The sequence below is a fragment of the Armigeres subalbatus genome, chromosome 2, assembly GCF_024139115.2.
Source record: "Armigeres subalbatus isolate Guangzhou_Male chromosome 2, GZ_Asu_2, whole genome shotgun sequence".
NCBI classification, from domain to species: domain Eukaryota; kingdom Metazoa; phylum Arthropoda; class Insecta; order Diptera; family Culicidae; genus Armigeres; species Armigeres subalbatus.
Window position 1 is genome coordinate 58171378 of NC_085140.1, and position 16674 is coordinate 58188051.

The following is a 16674-nucleotide window of genomic DNA, read 5'->3' on the forward strand; positions in this document are numbered from 1 at the left end:
TGGGACAAATATACGATTGTGGGCAGTACAATTACGATCAGTAATTTACAAAGGAGATAAGAAAGCAGAGGCGTTGACCATTTGCACATTGTTGAATTAAATATGTTTACATATATTTATATGTGAACAGCAGTTCATCAACACGTGCACGAAAGCCGACCGCATCAATGCACAATGAGCCAAGAAACATGTAATTCAATACAAAATCTTGTAACGTCACAGCCTCAAATAGCACAGGAATATTCAACGTCTCATGCTGAGATAAAATAGGAGAAACTATGAATGGGCCACGGGCCTGACAACGAAGCAACCTGGGTAAATTCTCATCTGACATAACTAAGCACATACACACAATAAGGTAGGTATCTATGAATGATAGCGACCGCACATTTTGTTGTGTAACTCGTTCACATCCTATATCACTTTTATGACAGGCTACTGACTACTCAGACCATCTACCAAGCTCATGTGTACTGTGGGTAATAATAAATAATAGTCTATTACTGGATACTCAGCTATGACGAAATTGATACATCAATAAAAGGACCCCAATGATGGCGTAGTAAAACTTGAATTAATTTGGTGGATATTATCCTATTTCAGATAGCCAAAATAAAATCGTAGCTCAACGAAACACACCTTTAGGTTTGTTCTCCTGTAAGCGCAATGAGTTATAATGAGTCAGCGAAAGAAGTAGAAGATGAGAGCTAAAATCGTAAGTACATACCTGTCTGTAGCTAAACAACAGACTACCGATTAAGCGTTTGTGGGATGTCGCCCTCGTGCAAGGCCAAACGCATCAATTTCAAATAAAATAACCGAAATAAACAAAGAGTCGTTGAAGGAACTTAATTACTCTATGTATGTTTAATGGCTTTTGGTTCTCTACAGTTTAACTTGAAGTTGGAAGGTTTTCCGTTCCAAAGATGCTATTTGAAAGCCTCAATGTCAATTAAAATAAAATGCTATTATCTATGATTACTTATCTCATCTAACCATTAAGAAAAACTGCTGTCAACTAAGTATAATCAAATTGTTTTCAATGACGTCAAAGAACTTGATTACAGTAGCTCATATATCGCATTCTAAATTCGAAAATGACTTTCAACGATACCATACTAATCAAACAAAAATCATAGAATTTATTCCAAAAGGCATAAATCGTGTATATTCATGATTGAACAACTTTCCCTCCCCCTGACGTATCAATCCGTTGTAGGACAAGTTGAGTTGCTCCAACGTGTTGATTCTCCATGAAACGGCTTTTGGAAGGGCATGAAGGCAGACGTTGCCCTTTCTACCCAGCGAACCAGACGAACCGATGTTAGTACGCAGCCTTATTTGCACACAATGTAATTTCGCCGACCCTTGTCGAGAGCAACAATGGGCAGTGAGTCGTCGCATGCGCCATCGATTGAGTTAGCTAAAGCTCGCCGACTGAGGTTCATAAACTTGTATTAGCAAAGTGACGGCAGAAAAAAGAAATGTTTGTGAAAATTCAAAAAATGTTTTTGCTGATAGAAACGTCGTAAATCAATGTTACAACTCCAAAATAATTTTCCTTGGAATTGAGCTTTTTTTAGCATGTCTAGCATAAAGTCATTTTGTAGATTTGTGAAACTGTCTCCTTAACAAACTAGGTACCTACTTTAAATTAACGGTATACAATTTTACTCACTACTTTACTTACTTTTATTGTGATTTTGGAACATTTAGGATATTTTACATAATTTCGAGAAACATCAATTCTACTATTGATTGCACTATTGATTAAGGCATTTCGATTAGTAGCTGTGTAGAAATATGTCTCATAGTGTTGCCAAATTACGTTTATAAAGGGCGATTCGCGGGAAGGTGGTTTAAGTTGACCCAGTCAACTTGTAGCTTACCAAAAGTCTGCCCTAAAACATTAATCGGTTTTAAATAATTCCAATGATTGTTTTCTATAGTTTGTTCCTCATAGTTTTCTCTGTACTGTACATTTTCTGTGATTTTTTTCACAGAGTGTATGTTGCAACGGAGCTTCAACTGTACGAAATTTACTTATATCGAAAATGTTTCAATCTGATACCAAAAAATGGTGATCATTATTTGGTATTGCATTATTTTTAGGAGATACAAAACAAAACATAACCTGCCCAGTTCGGCTTTGAAGTCAGCGGAGTCAGATAGAGGGTAAGTAAATTTCAATTGCCAGTACACAATGATGATGATTATTATCTCGCAAATTCCTCAGCTGCTTGGTAATCAGATAGCGCAAACACGCACGTTGCTGACTTGTTAGTGCTTGCCATGGTTGGTAGCTATTCAGTAGCGATTATAATGTGCGTTTTCGATGCTTTCAAATTCAAATTCATCCAAATATAATGAGTAACGAATGCCAAATAATGACAATACAACGTTAACCCTTTGAGAACGAATAGATTTATGGTTTCACACAGGAGGGTATGATCTCCATATGATGTGCCTGGCATAAATTATGCCAATCAACAATCGAAAGTGCATTCGATTCGAACATTGCAGGAAAAACATTCAATATACTCAAGAAAAAAGATATTATGATCCACTTACCTGTAGGGGATGCCTCAGAATATCATTGTAGTACGAGTGAGGTGGTGGTAACGATTGCTGTTGCTGCTGGAATGGTTGCAGTGGTCCTATCGTGGTCGTACCAGCCCCACCGGCTAGTGCCAGCTGCTGCGACTGCTGCTGCTGATGGGCCTGCATTTGCTGTTGCTGCTGCTGCTGGTAGTAGGACAGTTGCAGGCACTGCACAGGCGTGGGAAGCGTTCGGCCGGAACTGGGACGCAGCTGAGGTGCCGTCTGGGAAGGTTGTATCACGCCGTAATTTTGATGGATGATGGTTTGCGACAACAGTTGTCGGCCGTCTAAACTAACAGGAATTCCTCCGACGCTGACAGCGTTCCCACTCCCTACTAACCGTTTCGGACTGTTAATGTTCATGTTGATGTTGAAGTTTTGGTGTATGATTTGCTGTTGCTGTTGTTGCTGCTGTTGTGAGGGCATCAACTGCAACTGTTGTTGATGTTGTTGTTGTTGTTGCTGCTGCTGTTGCTGTTGCTGTTGTTGATGGTGTTGCAGTATCAGCTGGTGTTGCTGTTTGAGCAACTGCTGCTGCGAGAGTAGTTCTGCGCTGAGCGGTTGCTGGAAAGCTGGCCTCAGTGGAGGCTGTCTGCAATATCAATTCTATCATTAGGTACTTTTACTGAACTCTCCCTTTCAGGTCTGGGTCCCGATTGGCTTACCTTAGTGGTACCTGTCGTACCGGAGTTCCCTGAAGTGATCGACTGGTGGAAGAACACATGGACGTCGTCAGACTGGCAGATTCCCAATGTTGCACCAGAGCGTTCATCCGGGCTTCCTCAAGTGCTTGTTCGGTCTCGCTGCTTGAATCATAGTCAGGACCCTGGACGAAGAAAATTAGAACGCTGAGAATTGATCCTGAAGAAAACTAAATCAAAATTCATAGAGATGTTCTTTAATATAGCGGTTCCCACCAAGTAGTATCCCACAGTTCGCTTGACCTCCCAGGAGAAAGATGCAAACAATTTTGAGCTTGATTAGAAGTTTAATATTTTTTACAGCAACTACACAATTTAGTAACATTTAATTTGCTTCGAATTTCTACCAAAAAACTTCAATTTCCTTTTAATTTTTAATCCATTTGCTCCGAAATACCTTTATTCTTGAAAGTAGTACATGTATGTTTGATTCAAATTAAAGTATTGAAATTCACTATCCTAACGTATCCAATTCACGATGGCTTGAAAGAAAATTAAATCAAGGAGACCATCAAATAGCTCTTTGAGAGATTTATGTTAGTCAAATCAACAACTTTCATTGATTCAAAACAATGACTGCTTAGTGGTTGGTAATTCAGGAAGCTTCAATAGATTTATGCAATAAACTTCTAGATTTATAAACAGAATGGTTACAAGAATAATCTCGAATCCAAAGTAGGAGTCTTTTTTAATCCTGATACTTCGAGAATCCTAACATGAACATAAAATGTAATGATAATATTGTATTTTCTTGGAGTTTGAAGTCTACCAAAATTAGGACTTGAAATGTGTTGAAAATCAACAAAGGAACTAAGATCAGGTTTCACAATTCTACAGTGTAGTTTTTCAAAATTTTGGAGCGAATTCTTTCAAAAACAAACTGAATTCATCCAGGATCAGTTTTAGCTACTGTCTCCACTAGATACTTTCAGATTACGTAACCTTTCTAATGCTGGATGCGAACAGAATCATAGGTCTGATTTTTTTTCCTAGATCGAATTCTATATGAATTCTTGAATAGGATTTTACCAAATCTTAAGGTAGTTTTTTTTTTTTGCAGAATCTTAGACCGATTTGTTTCAGAATACTTGACGACTAGGATGCTACATCAAACTGCTGCGAAATCCGTACTTGAGTATCTAGCTTGAATATTTCCAGAAATTCAGTCCTAATTATTATAGAATTGCAGTCTAAATTCTTCCAGAATATCAATCAGAATTCCTACCGTGTCCCTATCCGGATGCTTCCAGAATCCTAGTCTATATCCTTTAACCTTCCGCGACTCGCACCGTTGTTGTATTTAGTACAACACCATCGGAAAAAAAATCCGCTTGTCGTTCAAAGGAGCCGCGGGACTGCGTGAGTGATCCAGAACCATGCGTGTCACGAAAGGGTTATAAACCCAGTCCATTCTTTTTCTCGAGAGTCTTAGATTCTGTATGAATCTCAGCTTGAATTATCCCAGAATTTCAATCCGAATTCTTCCAGAATGCTAGAATATTTTTCATATGATGATGAAGATGGTACCGAAGCATACCCCTACAAAGGTTTGAGCTTGACCTTTAAGATAATTAATTAAGATCAATTTAATCAGATTTACGAATATAAAAAAAAACGTTCCATTTATTTTACAGAAGAAAATACTCATACATAGAATACATAGAATCCACAACCGGCTTCTTTAAATACTTCTTCAAATGCAATCATAATTAGGAGAATCCAAGACCAGATTCTTCCAAAATCGTATACCGGATTCTTCCATATGTAAGACCAGATTCTCCCAAAACCTTCAGGATGATAGATTGTATTAGTTCATCATTCTAAGCAGGAAATTTTCTAAATTATAGACCGACTCTTTATCGAATAATAAACAAGATGTTCTGTAGAGATTTGACCGGATTTTTTTTTAAATTGGTTAAATTCCAACAGATTCGTGGACCGTCACCGTATTATTGAGAAATTCTGGATTAGATTGTACAAGATTTCTGGGATGCATTCAATCAGAACAATCCTATTATGAGCCTCGAAACGGCCTCTTTTAGAATCATAAGCTGAATGCAGCGCCGTAGTATGTGGTTGGTTGGGTTGACCCCAGACAAAGGCGCCGCAATCAAGGATTCAATGAAAAATGGAACAGTTTAATTAGTTACGGGAAGGGTTCGTAATGCTCACACAATCTCAGGAGCACAGGATGCTCCTTCACGAAAATGTTCGGGGAGAAATCGCTTTTCGGGAAAGAAAAACAGCCTGGAGAGTGATAACCATTTTTCGCTCACTTCGATTGCCGCCAAACGTTGGTTTGCTCTTTTTCTTTCATATTGGAGTCTTTTCGTGGCGCCATAAATGCAAATGGTAGTAGCTTATGTGGAACAAATAACTTAACGCTTTCATACAGATAGCGTGGTGGTGTGGCTAGAGTAAGCGCATCCCCATAGCTATTATTGTTACTATTCTGGGTTCGAGTCCCGGCGCGGCCATACAATTTTGTTAGTGTTCTGCGATAATCGTCCCGGAAAGTGAATGAGAGATTAAAGTGATGAAACGAAAAAGGATTTTCATCTAATACGCAAGATTTTCGTTTATCTTGCAAGGCTGATTGTAGAGAAAAGATTGATGGGTGAAAGATGATCCTCAACATAAATAACGAAAACAGATTCTCCCTTGGCACCGCAACCATAATGTTTTACAGCAGTGTTCCATCAATATATTCCTAAAACCAGGAACTTGTACTATAGTGCGATGCAATGAAAAGCAACGATTATGCGTTTTTCGAAGAATCAAGCAGTTTTGCTGAATAGGAAAACCTACATCTTAATTCCTGTTTCGAATAACTAGATATTTGCTTTGGTAAAACAGTTTTAGGGTTTAAAGTTTAATTTTATCAAAAGTTATTTTCTAATTTCTAGAATTTGTTACGGATTTCAAAAACTTCTTAAAACAATTATTAGCTCACTGAACTTTCTACATCATTTTTATTGCATGCCATAATAAATTTATCAGACTATTCGTCAGAGTTGGATTTCATTGGCCTAACTAGAATCAATTGTGCCTCGAAACTGTCATCCAACCCACTAAAAAAATAGTTTTCTTGATGAAGATTATTCTCTTAATCAAAGTATAAAGACAATTCCGGCAATAAAAATATTCCACTTCAGAGTTGGATTTCATTGACCCAACTAAGTCCAGGAAACTTCAAAGTTGTTATTAAATATCCTCCCCCACCTTATCCCTCCTTGTGATGGACTTTATAAGCGACTGGTAAAGACATTTCTGCAATATTTGTAAACAAAGCTTTTTTAAGATTTTTTTCACGAATCCAATACGAAGATTTGAAAAGTTCTACGACTTCACATGGTTCCTTTCTATCTTACAAAAATTAAAAATATGAATTTTTCGCAATCCACATTGAGGTAGAATTCCAACTTAATTCTCATGCAAAATAGTGCACGTTTACTTTCTAAGTAAGATAGAGGCGCTCAAGAAGTTTCCGCCAATGGCACTGGGCTTTTCAAGGCGAATTTTTTAAAAATCTGAATTCAGAACCCCAAATCGGAGTCTTTCAGAGCCCTGAACTGGATTTGTTTTGATCAGAATCTGACTGATTTCAGCCGAAATTTCAGACCGGATTCCTGACCGGATTTTTTAGGTATCTGGTCCAAACTCTCTCAGAGTCATCCAGAATTTTAGGCTGGACTGTATCATGATCCTGGTCCAGAATAATTGACTTAATTCTTCCTATAATCCTAGACTAGTTGAACGCCTAATTCTAACAGAATCTTAATCTAGATTCTTTCCAAATCCTGTAATTGATATTTTCAGAATGCACCCGATTTGTTAGAATCCTTGATTGATTTTTTTTTAATCAGATCAGCTGCAAGTAGAATCCTGGCGCAATTCGGGAACTGATTCAAGAAAAATGTAGGACGATTTTTTTTCAGATTACTAGACTAAACTCTCTTAGAATCTTTGACAAGATTTATTAAGAGCTTAAATTTGGTCCAGAATCTGATTCTTTCCAGACGTTAAAAATGCCACACTCAACTCGTTTGTGTGGTTGGTATCATGGCTCAACTTATCAAGATTTCATTTCATTTATTTAGTTAACATCTAAACAGATAACACTGAATCAACAATTTGACGCCACAATGCACGGTTCGAGGCCGCATCTCTCCATCCTCGGATACGCCCCACGCTCGCCAAGTCGTTCTGCACCTGGTCTGCCCATCTCGCTCGCTGCGCTCCACGCTGTCTCGTACCTGCCGGATCGGAAGCGAACACCATCTTTGCAGGGTTGCTGTCCGGCATTCTTGCAACATGTCCTGCCCATCGTACCCTTCCGGCTTTAGCTACCTTCTGGATACTGGGTTCGCCGTAGAGTTGGGCGAGCTCATGGTTCATTCTTCGCCGCCACACACCGTTTTCTTGCACACCGCCAAAGATGGTCCTAAGCACCCGTCTCTCGAATACTCCGAGTGCTTGCAAGTCCTCCTCGAGCATTGTCCATGTTTCATGTCCGTAGAGGACAACCGGTCTTATGAGCGTCTTGTACATGACACATTTGGTGCGGTGGCGAATCTTTTTCGACCGCAGTTTCTTCTGGAGCCCGTAGTAGGCCCGACTTCCACAGATGATGCGCCTTCGTATTTCACGACTAACGTTGTTGTCAGCCGTTAGCAAGGATCCGAGGTAGACGAATTCCTCGACCACCTCGAAGGTATCCCCGTCTATCGTAACACTGCTTCCCAGGCGGGCCCTGTCGCGCTCGGTTCCGCCCACAAGCATGTACTTTGTCTTTGACGCATTCACCACCAGTCCAACTTTTGTTGCTTCACGTTTCAGGCGGGTGTACAGTTCTGCCACCTTTTGCAAATGTTCGGCCGACAATGTCCATGTCATCCGCGAAGCAAATAAATTGACTGGATCTGTTGAAAATCGTACCCCGGCTGCTACACCCGGCTCTCCGCATGACACCTTCTAGCGCAATGTTGAACAACAGGCACGAAAGTCCATCACCTTGTCTTAGTCCCCGGCGCGATTCGAACGAACTGGAGTGTTCGCCCGAAATCTTCACACAGTTTTGCACACCATCCACCGTTGCTTTGATCAGTCTGGTAAGCTTCCCGGGGAAGCTGTTCTCGTCCATAATTTTCCATAGCTCTACGCGGTCTATACTGTCGTATGCCGCCTTGAAATCAACGAACAGATGGTGCGTTGGGACCTGGTATTCACGGCATTTTTGAAGGATTTGCCGTACTGTAAAGATCTGGTCCGTTGTCGAGCGGCCGTCAACGAAGCCGGCTTGATAACTTCCCACGAACTCGTTCACTAATGGTGACAGACGACGGAAGATGATCTGGGATATCACTTTGTAGGCGGCATTAAGGATGGTGATCGGTGAACTTATCAAGATGGTCCCGTAAAATCTGACAGTTATCTGCTTAGCCTGATAGTCAGAATCTGAGTCATATGCACCGTCTACAAGAAAAGCGACAATCTGGAGTGTGAGAACTTTCGAGCGAATACCAACCTAAATGCCGCCTACAAAGTGATACCTTGACCGGATTCATTCCAGAAACCTTTCCGAATCCTCTAAAATTCATTCGGATTTTTTTAGAATCTTCGACTAATTAGTTTTTATTTAAATCTTTTGAAATTCTTTCAAAATTGTGGATCAAACTTCTTATAAGTGATTCCTGATTGGTTCTGAATCTCGAGTTAGATTCTTTCAGAATTCTGGACCTGATTTCTTTTTCTTAAATCTGGACCCGATTCTGTCAGATACCTTGACCGGAAATTTGCAGAAATCTCAAATTGCGCTCTTCAAAATCTTGAACCGTTACCTTTTTTCAAAGGCTTGATTTTATTTCAAAATCAGATCAGATTTATACAGAACCTTGAGCAATTCCAAACCGGATTCTTGCAAAGTGTGGGACAGGATTTTTCTATTTCAGGTTCCTGGACTGAACTCTTTCATAGCCTTCCAGAACTCCAAAGTGAACTCTAACGTAACCCTGGTCCAAAATAATATAGTTCATAATATAATAACATGTTTCTTCCCAGAATCCTAGACTGATGTTTTTCAGACTCGAGAACCGAATCTATTTCGGATTAGATTCTAGCTGAATCTTTTCCCCAGAATTGTTTATCTGATTTGTTTTTTTGAGAATCCTGGATTGAATTCTATTATATTCCTCAACAGAATTCTCCCAGATTTTTCTTCTTCTTTTCTTAAAGGGACACGGCAGGTATTTCCGTCCATCGTCATATGGGCTAAAACCAACGAAAGCAACGTACATTTGCTAGAACTCCACTATAGCAGAACGTTTCTCCTAAGTTTACGATTTGGTACGTATTAGTTTTACAAAAAAGCGTCTCTGTTATTGGTTTTCGTGACTATGACGAACAGACGAAAATACCTGCCGTCTCCCTATATGAGAAAGCGTGAGAGTAAGTCGTCGATTTACCCTCTTGGGGAAAAATGTTGCAAAAGGCAGTATTTTTTAAAACTAAAGTGAAATACAACCAAATGAAGCATCCACCGGATATAATTATGTCTTCGCTATTGGATGATGTAGTTTTGAAACATAAATACTTCCCCCATCCAGCTGGAGACTGCTTTTTCTCCTCGGTGGGTGATTTTTTTACTGGGGGTGGTACGAGCACGTGGCTGTCTTTCTCGTCAATGACTGGATGACGGTAATTTGAACCTTAACCTTGCTCTAATATAGAGCTTGTTGGCGTTTAATCACTTTTCTCTTTCAAGCGCATAGGAAGGATAGGCTTTGTTTCCATCGGGAAACGTTTCCCGATGAAAACAAACCCTATCTTTCTTATGCGATTGAAAGAGAAAGATGATTAAACGTCAGCAAACCTTATTGTTATCCTGTAAAAAACTTTGACATTACTTCATACAATCCTGATAAAGTGCTGGCATTCAGAATTTTTTTTTGAACAATTCTCTCTGAAAAATTTTGCTTGGAAATTTTGCTACAAATTGATAATGAAAAAAAAGCAAAACATCTCCAGTGTAAATTCCGAAAAATTCTAATGAATTTCTTCGACAAGTTCTTCCGAATCTTCACCAGAAATTCTTCTTCATTTACAAAAGTAGTTTTTCGAACATTTTAAGGAAACTGTTGTTAAACTTTTATTCGCGTTATGCGTAACATTTGCTAATACCCACCCCTCCCCACTTTTTAGTGTGACAAAGTATAACGCAAGTTGGACCTCCCCCCCCAAAAGCGTTACGTAATTTGGGAACAGACCCTTGCGAGGATTGCCAATCCGGAGATGACGAGCTCGATTCTCGTTCCTGTCTAGGATGTTTTCGGGTGGGAAACATTCTCGACACCCTAGGTATAGTGTGTCCATCGTACTTGCTACACAAGATATATAATCGTGCAATGGCTGGCATATAAAAGCTTTCAATTTATAACTGAGGAAATGCTATTTAATAGAATATACTAAGGTGAAAAGCAGACCAACTTCCAGTTACGAGAGGAGCCGGCCAAGGGCCGAAAATCTCGTTAATAAAGATAAATAATAATAATAATAATAACTTCCAGTTGGAATATGGAGCCAAGCCACATGAAACACTTTGATATTTCCGTTGATTTTTTTTTCAATTTTGGAATTTTGAAATGAAATTTTTTCGGAATACTTTTTTACGCTTTTTGTGAATTCTATCACATTTTTTTTTTAATTTTCCAAGTATTTTTTATTCGAGGCATTATTTAGAATTTCCACGGAAGAGTCTATGGATTATTTTCAAAAAATTCTTTGGATTTTCAAAGAATAAATCTTCAGAATTCTCAAGGTTCATGTTTTTTGAATTTGAACAAGAAATCATTTCAAAATTTCATCGGGAATTCATTCTTCTTCAGGATGTCATTTTGATTTCTTTATAGTTTCAGCTAAACATTGCTTTAAATCTTTACCATGCAAAGATGCACAGGAAATGATTTAGAAAGTTTAAGGAATTTTCACATCAGAAAATCTTTAAAATTTTGATTTAATTTTTTAAGGAATTCCTACTGGAAATGCTTCAAAAGTACAACCTTTACAAGTACTACAAAAGTACATTTTTTTCGTTATATCCACTTGTAAAAACATCGGAATTTCCTCGGGAAATTCATTATTGGTGTTTCAGATGAACTTTTTTCGATTTTCTACTGGAAAATCTTAGGAATTTCCATCGGAAATATTTTGGCATATTCCGAATAATTTCTTTTGGGAATTTAAAAAAAAAACTGCTGAAAATTTCTAAGAATTTCTTTTGGAAAACGAAAAAAAATTCCATTGGAAATTTAGAAGAATTTCCTTTGAAGATTCATTAAAGTTGCCCAGGATTTTGAAAAAAATCTTTAGAGATTCTGTAAAAAAAAGTAAGCTGGATTTTTTTCTAATTTATACTGGAAATTCTTCGGAATTTGATGCCCGAGTTAACTTCGGCTCCTAGTTGATGTTATATTCTACAAATATATAGGGGAACTGTTCCATTTTCCATCTCACTAAACATATACTAATCTCATCGCAAAACAAAGAAAAATTTTTAAATTCATAAAAGGGTCTTAGAACTAAGGAGATTCCTGCGATATCTAATCTAATCTAATCTAATCTAATCTCATACTTGCGTAGCCAATACTTGAAAGCATCCTGGAAAATGACGGTTTCTGAATTCCGTCATTTTTCTTTTCATATGGCCAGGCCAACTACGCAGTATGTACCGCAAAGATGACTCCTAGATATTGAGCGACTTCAGGAATACCTAAAGTCACTTAATAACTTGGAATTGAGGGGAAAGGAATAAAGCGTGGACCTCCCGTACCAAACGCTTCCAATAATATAGATACCTATGTATGATGTATATGAGTGTGTATGTGTATATCTGTATGAGTGTTTATATGTGTACACTGATAGATAAAAGTATTCGTCATGTTGTAATAGAGATTACTGTGGAAACATGACGAATATTCGTGTCCATCAGTGTATGTATGTATTTGTGTATATGTATATGTGTATATATGTGTGTGTGCTTTTGTGTGGGTGCGTGCGTGTTTAAATAAATTTACAGTTTATCAAAACCTTACCTCTCCTCAATAATTCTGACGCTGAACATGTTTGAGCATTTACATACCCAAGTAACAATTTCCATGCTTCTTGGATTTATCTAATTCTTATTGCAGACTTATTACAGCAATCACCAAGCTAATTGCTCAGTTTTATTGGCGCTCTTATCGCTATCAATAAACCTCTCATAAATCTACTGAAAAAAGCTTCAAACGTCAAATGCTTTTTGACCATATGAACAGATCTATGGTTGTGATAAAGAGCGTAATAAATCTAATTCTCAACGCTCGGATAAAGCTTCAATTTTTGGTCATAATGTGGTCAAATGAATTACCCCCATAAGAATGTTTGCATTGCGAAGAGTTTATGACGGTGTTTAAAAAAGCGAAAATTTTCTGATCAAATTCCATGATGGCCATATTGAAAATGGAAATGCATTTCGAAGTCAGTGAAAAATATCACTGAAATTTACGATTAAACGTAATTTTCACCGCGTATCATGCCTTTTCTGACAACAAATTTTACTTATTAATAATTTCGGTAAAAGTACTAATCAATTTAGCAGACATCTTAGATAATGTGGTAATGGAATTTTCAATATATTTCCCTGAGGTACGTTATATTGCCGGCGCGTGGTGTTCAACCTTATTTTTTCACCAGCTTTGACCATGAAATCGGACGCGCACCTCATTTTCAATGGCAGTAAATCGAAAAACAAACCTGAAAGCAAATATTATTTTGTTGTCATATTCATAATTTCCATCAAAAATCCATTTTGTTATTATTTTTCTGCAAAGTTTTGTTTCTCTTTTTTCAAAGCAACATTTTGACAGCTGCCGCAGCCAAATTCCTTTTTTTGCGAGTGGTTTAAAAAGGGTTTCTAAATGCTCTTATGATAGGTTTATAGAGGTTATCTGGAGAGGGTCACTTGGCAATATCTTACTCTTATAGTGATCATCTGACGGTTGCCGTGTATTATTAGGCTTTATTGTTAGATCTTATGAATTGATCTTGAAAACCTTTCCTAGAGCGGAATAAAACTTGAAATGTTACTTGGGTAGGCTTGATCGCAATATTAGCAAGGCCATTGCCCTTGATAACAATCGATCAGCCCAGCCTCTATAGTTCTACTAGAGATGTCTAGAGATGTCGCAAATTAATCGATTACTTCGATTAATCGATTCATCGTTGTGATAATCGATTAATTTTGAATCGATTATTACCCAACGATTAATCGATTCAATAATCGAGAGGAATCATGAGTAATCGATTAGTTACTAATCGATTAATCAGAATTTTACGACATCATAACGATGTCGAAAATTAATTGATTATTTCGATTAATCGATTCATCGTTGTGATAATCGATTAATTTTGAATCGATTACTATACAATGATTAATCGATTCAATAATCGACAAGAATCAAGAGTAATCGATTAGTAACTAATCGATTAATCGGGATTTTACGACATCTCTAGAGATGTCGTGAATCCCCGATTAATCGATTATTAACTAATCGATTATTCTCGATTTTTGTCGATTATTGAATCGATTAATCGTTGGATAGTAATCGATTCAAAATTCATCGATTATCATAACGATGAATCGATTAATCGAAGTAATCAACTAATCGTAACTAATCGATTACCCTCGATTCCTCTCGATTATTATATCGATTAATCGTTGGGTAATAATCGATTCAAAATTAATCGATTATCACAACGATGAATCGATTAATCGAAGTGATCGATTAATTTACGACATCTCTAAGCTCTACCTTTAGATGAATCACCGCACAAAAATAGAGCATGAGCATGAGCATGAGCAGGATAACCGTACAATTCGTAGTTGCTACTCCGTGATTGACTAGAACTTGCGAAATTGCACAGGGAACCAATTGAATGGAGCTTGGGTTTTTTAGCTATCATTCTCAATGTGCAAATTTCGGAAATTCAATGCATTTTACTAAGTCAATTACGGCGCCGGCCACGTCCTTACGGTCATCAAGGGAAGGAAGGATTATTAGTTCAACTCTCGTTGCTACTAGAGACCGAGTATACCTCTGCATCTCCACGATAGTCTTAGGATAGGATATTGTGTTAGTATGAAGGGATATATTATCTGGATTTACTTTGGTAAGTGATGCGATCTATGGGATAGGAATATATGAATGAGAATTAGAAGTACTAGAGTAATGAGAAAGTATTAAAGTGAATTCTAATGGGATTCATTTTTTACAATTAGAATTTGAATGCTATTGGATTCTAATACCACGCACACGTCTACCACACCATCGCTACCCGCACATCAACCTCACACATTCTTACTGGTATGAGGCCTGCACGAGCGTAGCGACCGTATATAGCATTCGTATGCGGGTACAAATGAATACCAATCTATTTTTACATTTTATTTACTGCTACTAAGTAACAGGCAGCTTTTTATAACAATTCTATATTTAGAATCATACTGGCTAGCAATGAGAATTTGATTTGCAAAGAGATTGAGTTATATGATTAATGAAAATTATCTAATAGGAAATTTAGAAAGGGCCAGGGATCAAACCCTTAATCTCCTGCTTATGAGGCAGAAGCAGTGACACAAGGCCACCAAGCACCCCTATTTAGATGAATCACCGCACAAAAATAGAGCGCAAAAACCAACCGCACTGGAAGACGGTCGAAACGAGACTCCTAAGGAGGTTCATGCGATATGAAAAAACCCAGAATAATCCACCTAGCGGTGATGGCGCCTTTCTCGCGCAAAAAGGTAATAAATGTAGCCTTTACGCTAACACCTCGATGATGTACAAGAAAGGCAAAACAGTTACACCGTCTAATGTTATAATAGAAAATTTACACTAGTAGACGACAGATGGCGCTGCCAAAAGTTTATCGAATTTCCTATGTTCGAATTTTGACTTTCGACAACTTCATAGTACTATGAAACTGAACGAAGAGCATACCTACGCCTAAATGCGTGCAACACGAGCATCTTTATAGTACGATGAAACTCTTAATGGGAGAAATATTCATAGATGCAAGGCATTTTTCATAACACATTATTCTTCTATGTGACTATGTCTCGGGGCGATGCAATTTTCAATTATTATGAAATTCAATAGTGATCAACAGCGTTTTAGTCTCTGTCGGATGCAACTTGTTGCAAGAAAATCGGTTAAGAGTTTCTATGTGAAAATTTGGCTAATGTTTTTTATGGCATTTTGTGCACACACACACGCACACACATACACACACACACACACACACACACACGGACAGACAGACATTTGTTCAGCTCATCGAACTGAGTCGAATGGTATATAACACTATGGGTCTCCGGGATTTCTATCAAAAGTTCGAATTTGGAGTGAAATGATAGCCTTTCGGTACAACTTAGTTGTACGAGAAAGGCAAAAAAAGTGACAGAGTTCCAGAAAAAAAAACACTCCAATTCCTAAAACAAAGGTTAAAAAATAGTGTTATAATAACGATTGAAATTGAATTCCAAAACAAATCTCAGCCCTTTCAGGAATGATGAGTCATATATGCCCAGTGTTTTAGTTTGTTTCTAAAATCACAAAAGAGAGCAAGGCCATCTTCTTCATTAAAATTGTTCATCTAGATATTGGCTTTACAGAAAAAATATGGGAGCTCAAATTGAACTGATCGTGAAAACTCAGATATCCGAAACCTTGGGAAGATTTCGATTCTAAGAGCATGTAAATAAAGTTTGAATGTTTGAATTATTCTGAATAGATGGGTGGTCAGATAAGATGGGCCATCCTGAACGTTAATCCAGTGATTAATATTCAGGAATACGAGATGCTCAAGGTACTTCAAAATGCTCTCAAGCTCTGCCCACGAATCTACCAGATCAATCAAGACATTTGCAATGTTCTCATCCTCGGTATATACCCAATCCGATGAAATAAGCATATGATTCTAATTTCGATTAACATGAGATCCAAGAGACAAGATACCCAAAATTATTTTGAGTCAACATCAAGTTGCACAATTACTATGAGGTTTGTTCGCAAACTGTTTTTGTAGGGCCTTAGAAGCACTGGGTTCACGGACTTGAATGATCAAGTAGTTCAAAGATTACGACTTCCAGGACGTTTTGCATAACCTAAAAAGACTGTAGTAGCTTGTATAAATAATAATTGAAGTCATATCAACCCAATGGACCTACTGGGATATTATATCATACATCATTCATAAGTTGGTTAATTGGATAAATCGAATGATCCGAACTCCAAAATAATAATTGGTCTATAATACATTCATTCCTCTATGAGTC

At 37.7% G+C, this 16674-nt stretch overlaps 1 protein-coding gene across 2 annotated transcripts in view; it reads right to left on the reverse strand.

Annotated features, from left to right (window-relative positions):
* Window positions 1-16674, reverse strand: part of LOC134214431 (uncharacterized) — a 481597-nt gene that overhangs the window by 134344 nt on the left and 330579 nt on the right. For both annotated transcript variants that reach the window (XM_062693808.1, XM_062693807.1), the window contains exons 5-6: window positions 3267-3427; window positions 2572-3193 (exon numbers count right to left, since the gene is read on the reverse strand). In XM_062693808.1, coding sequence (XP_062549792.1) covers window positions 2572-3193; window positions 3267-3427 — 783 coding nt within the window. The remainder of the gene's footprint in view (window positions 1-2571; window positions 3194-3266; window positions 3428-16674) is intronic.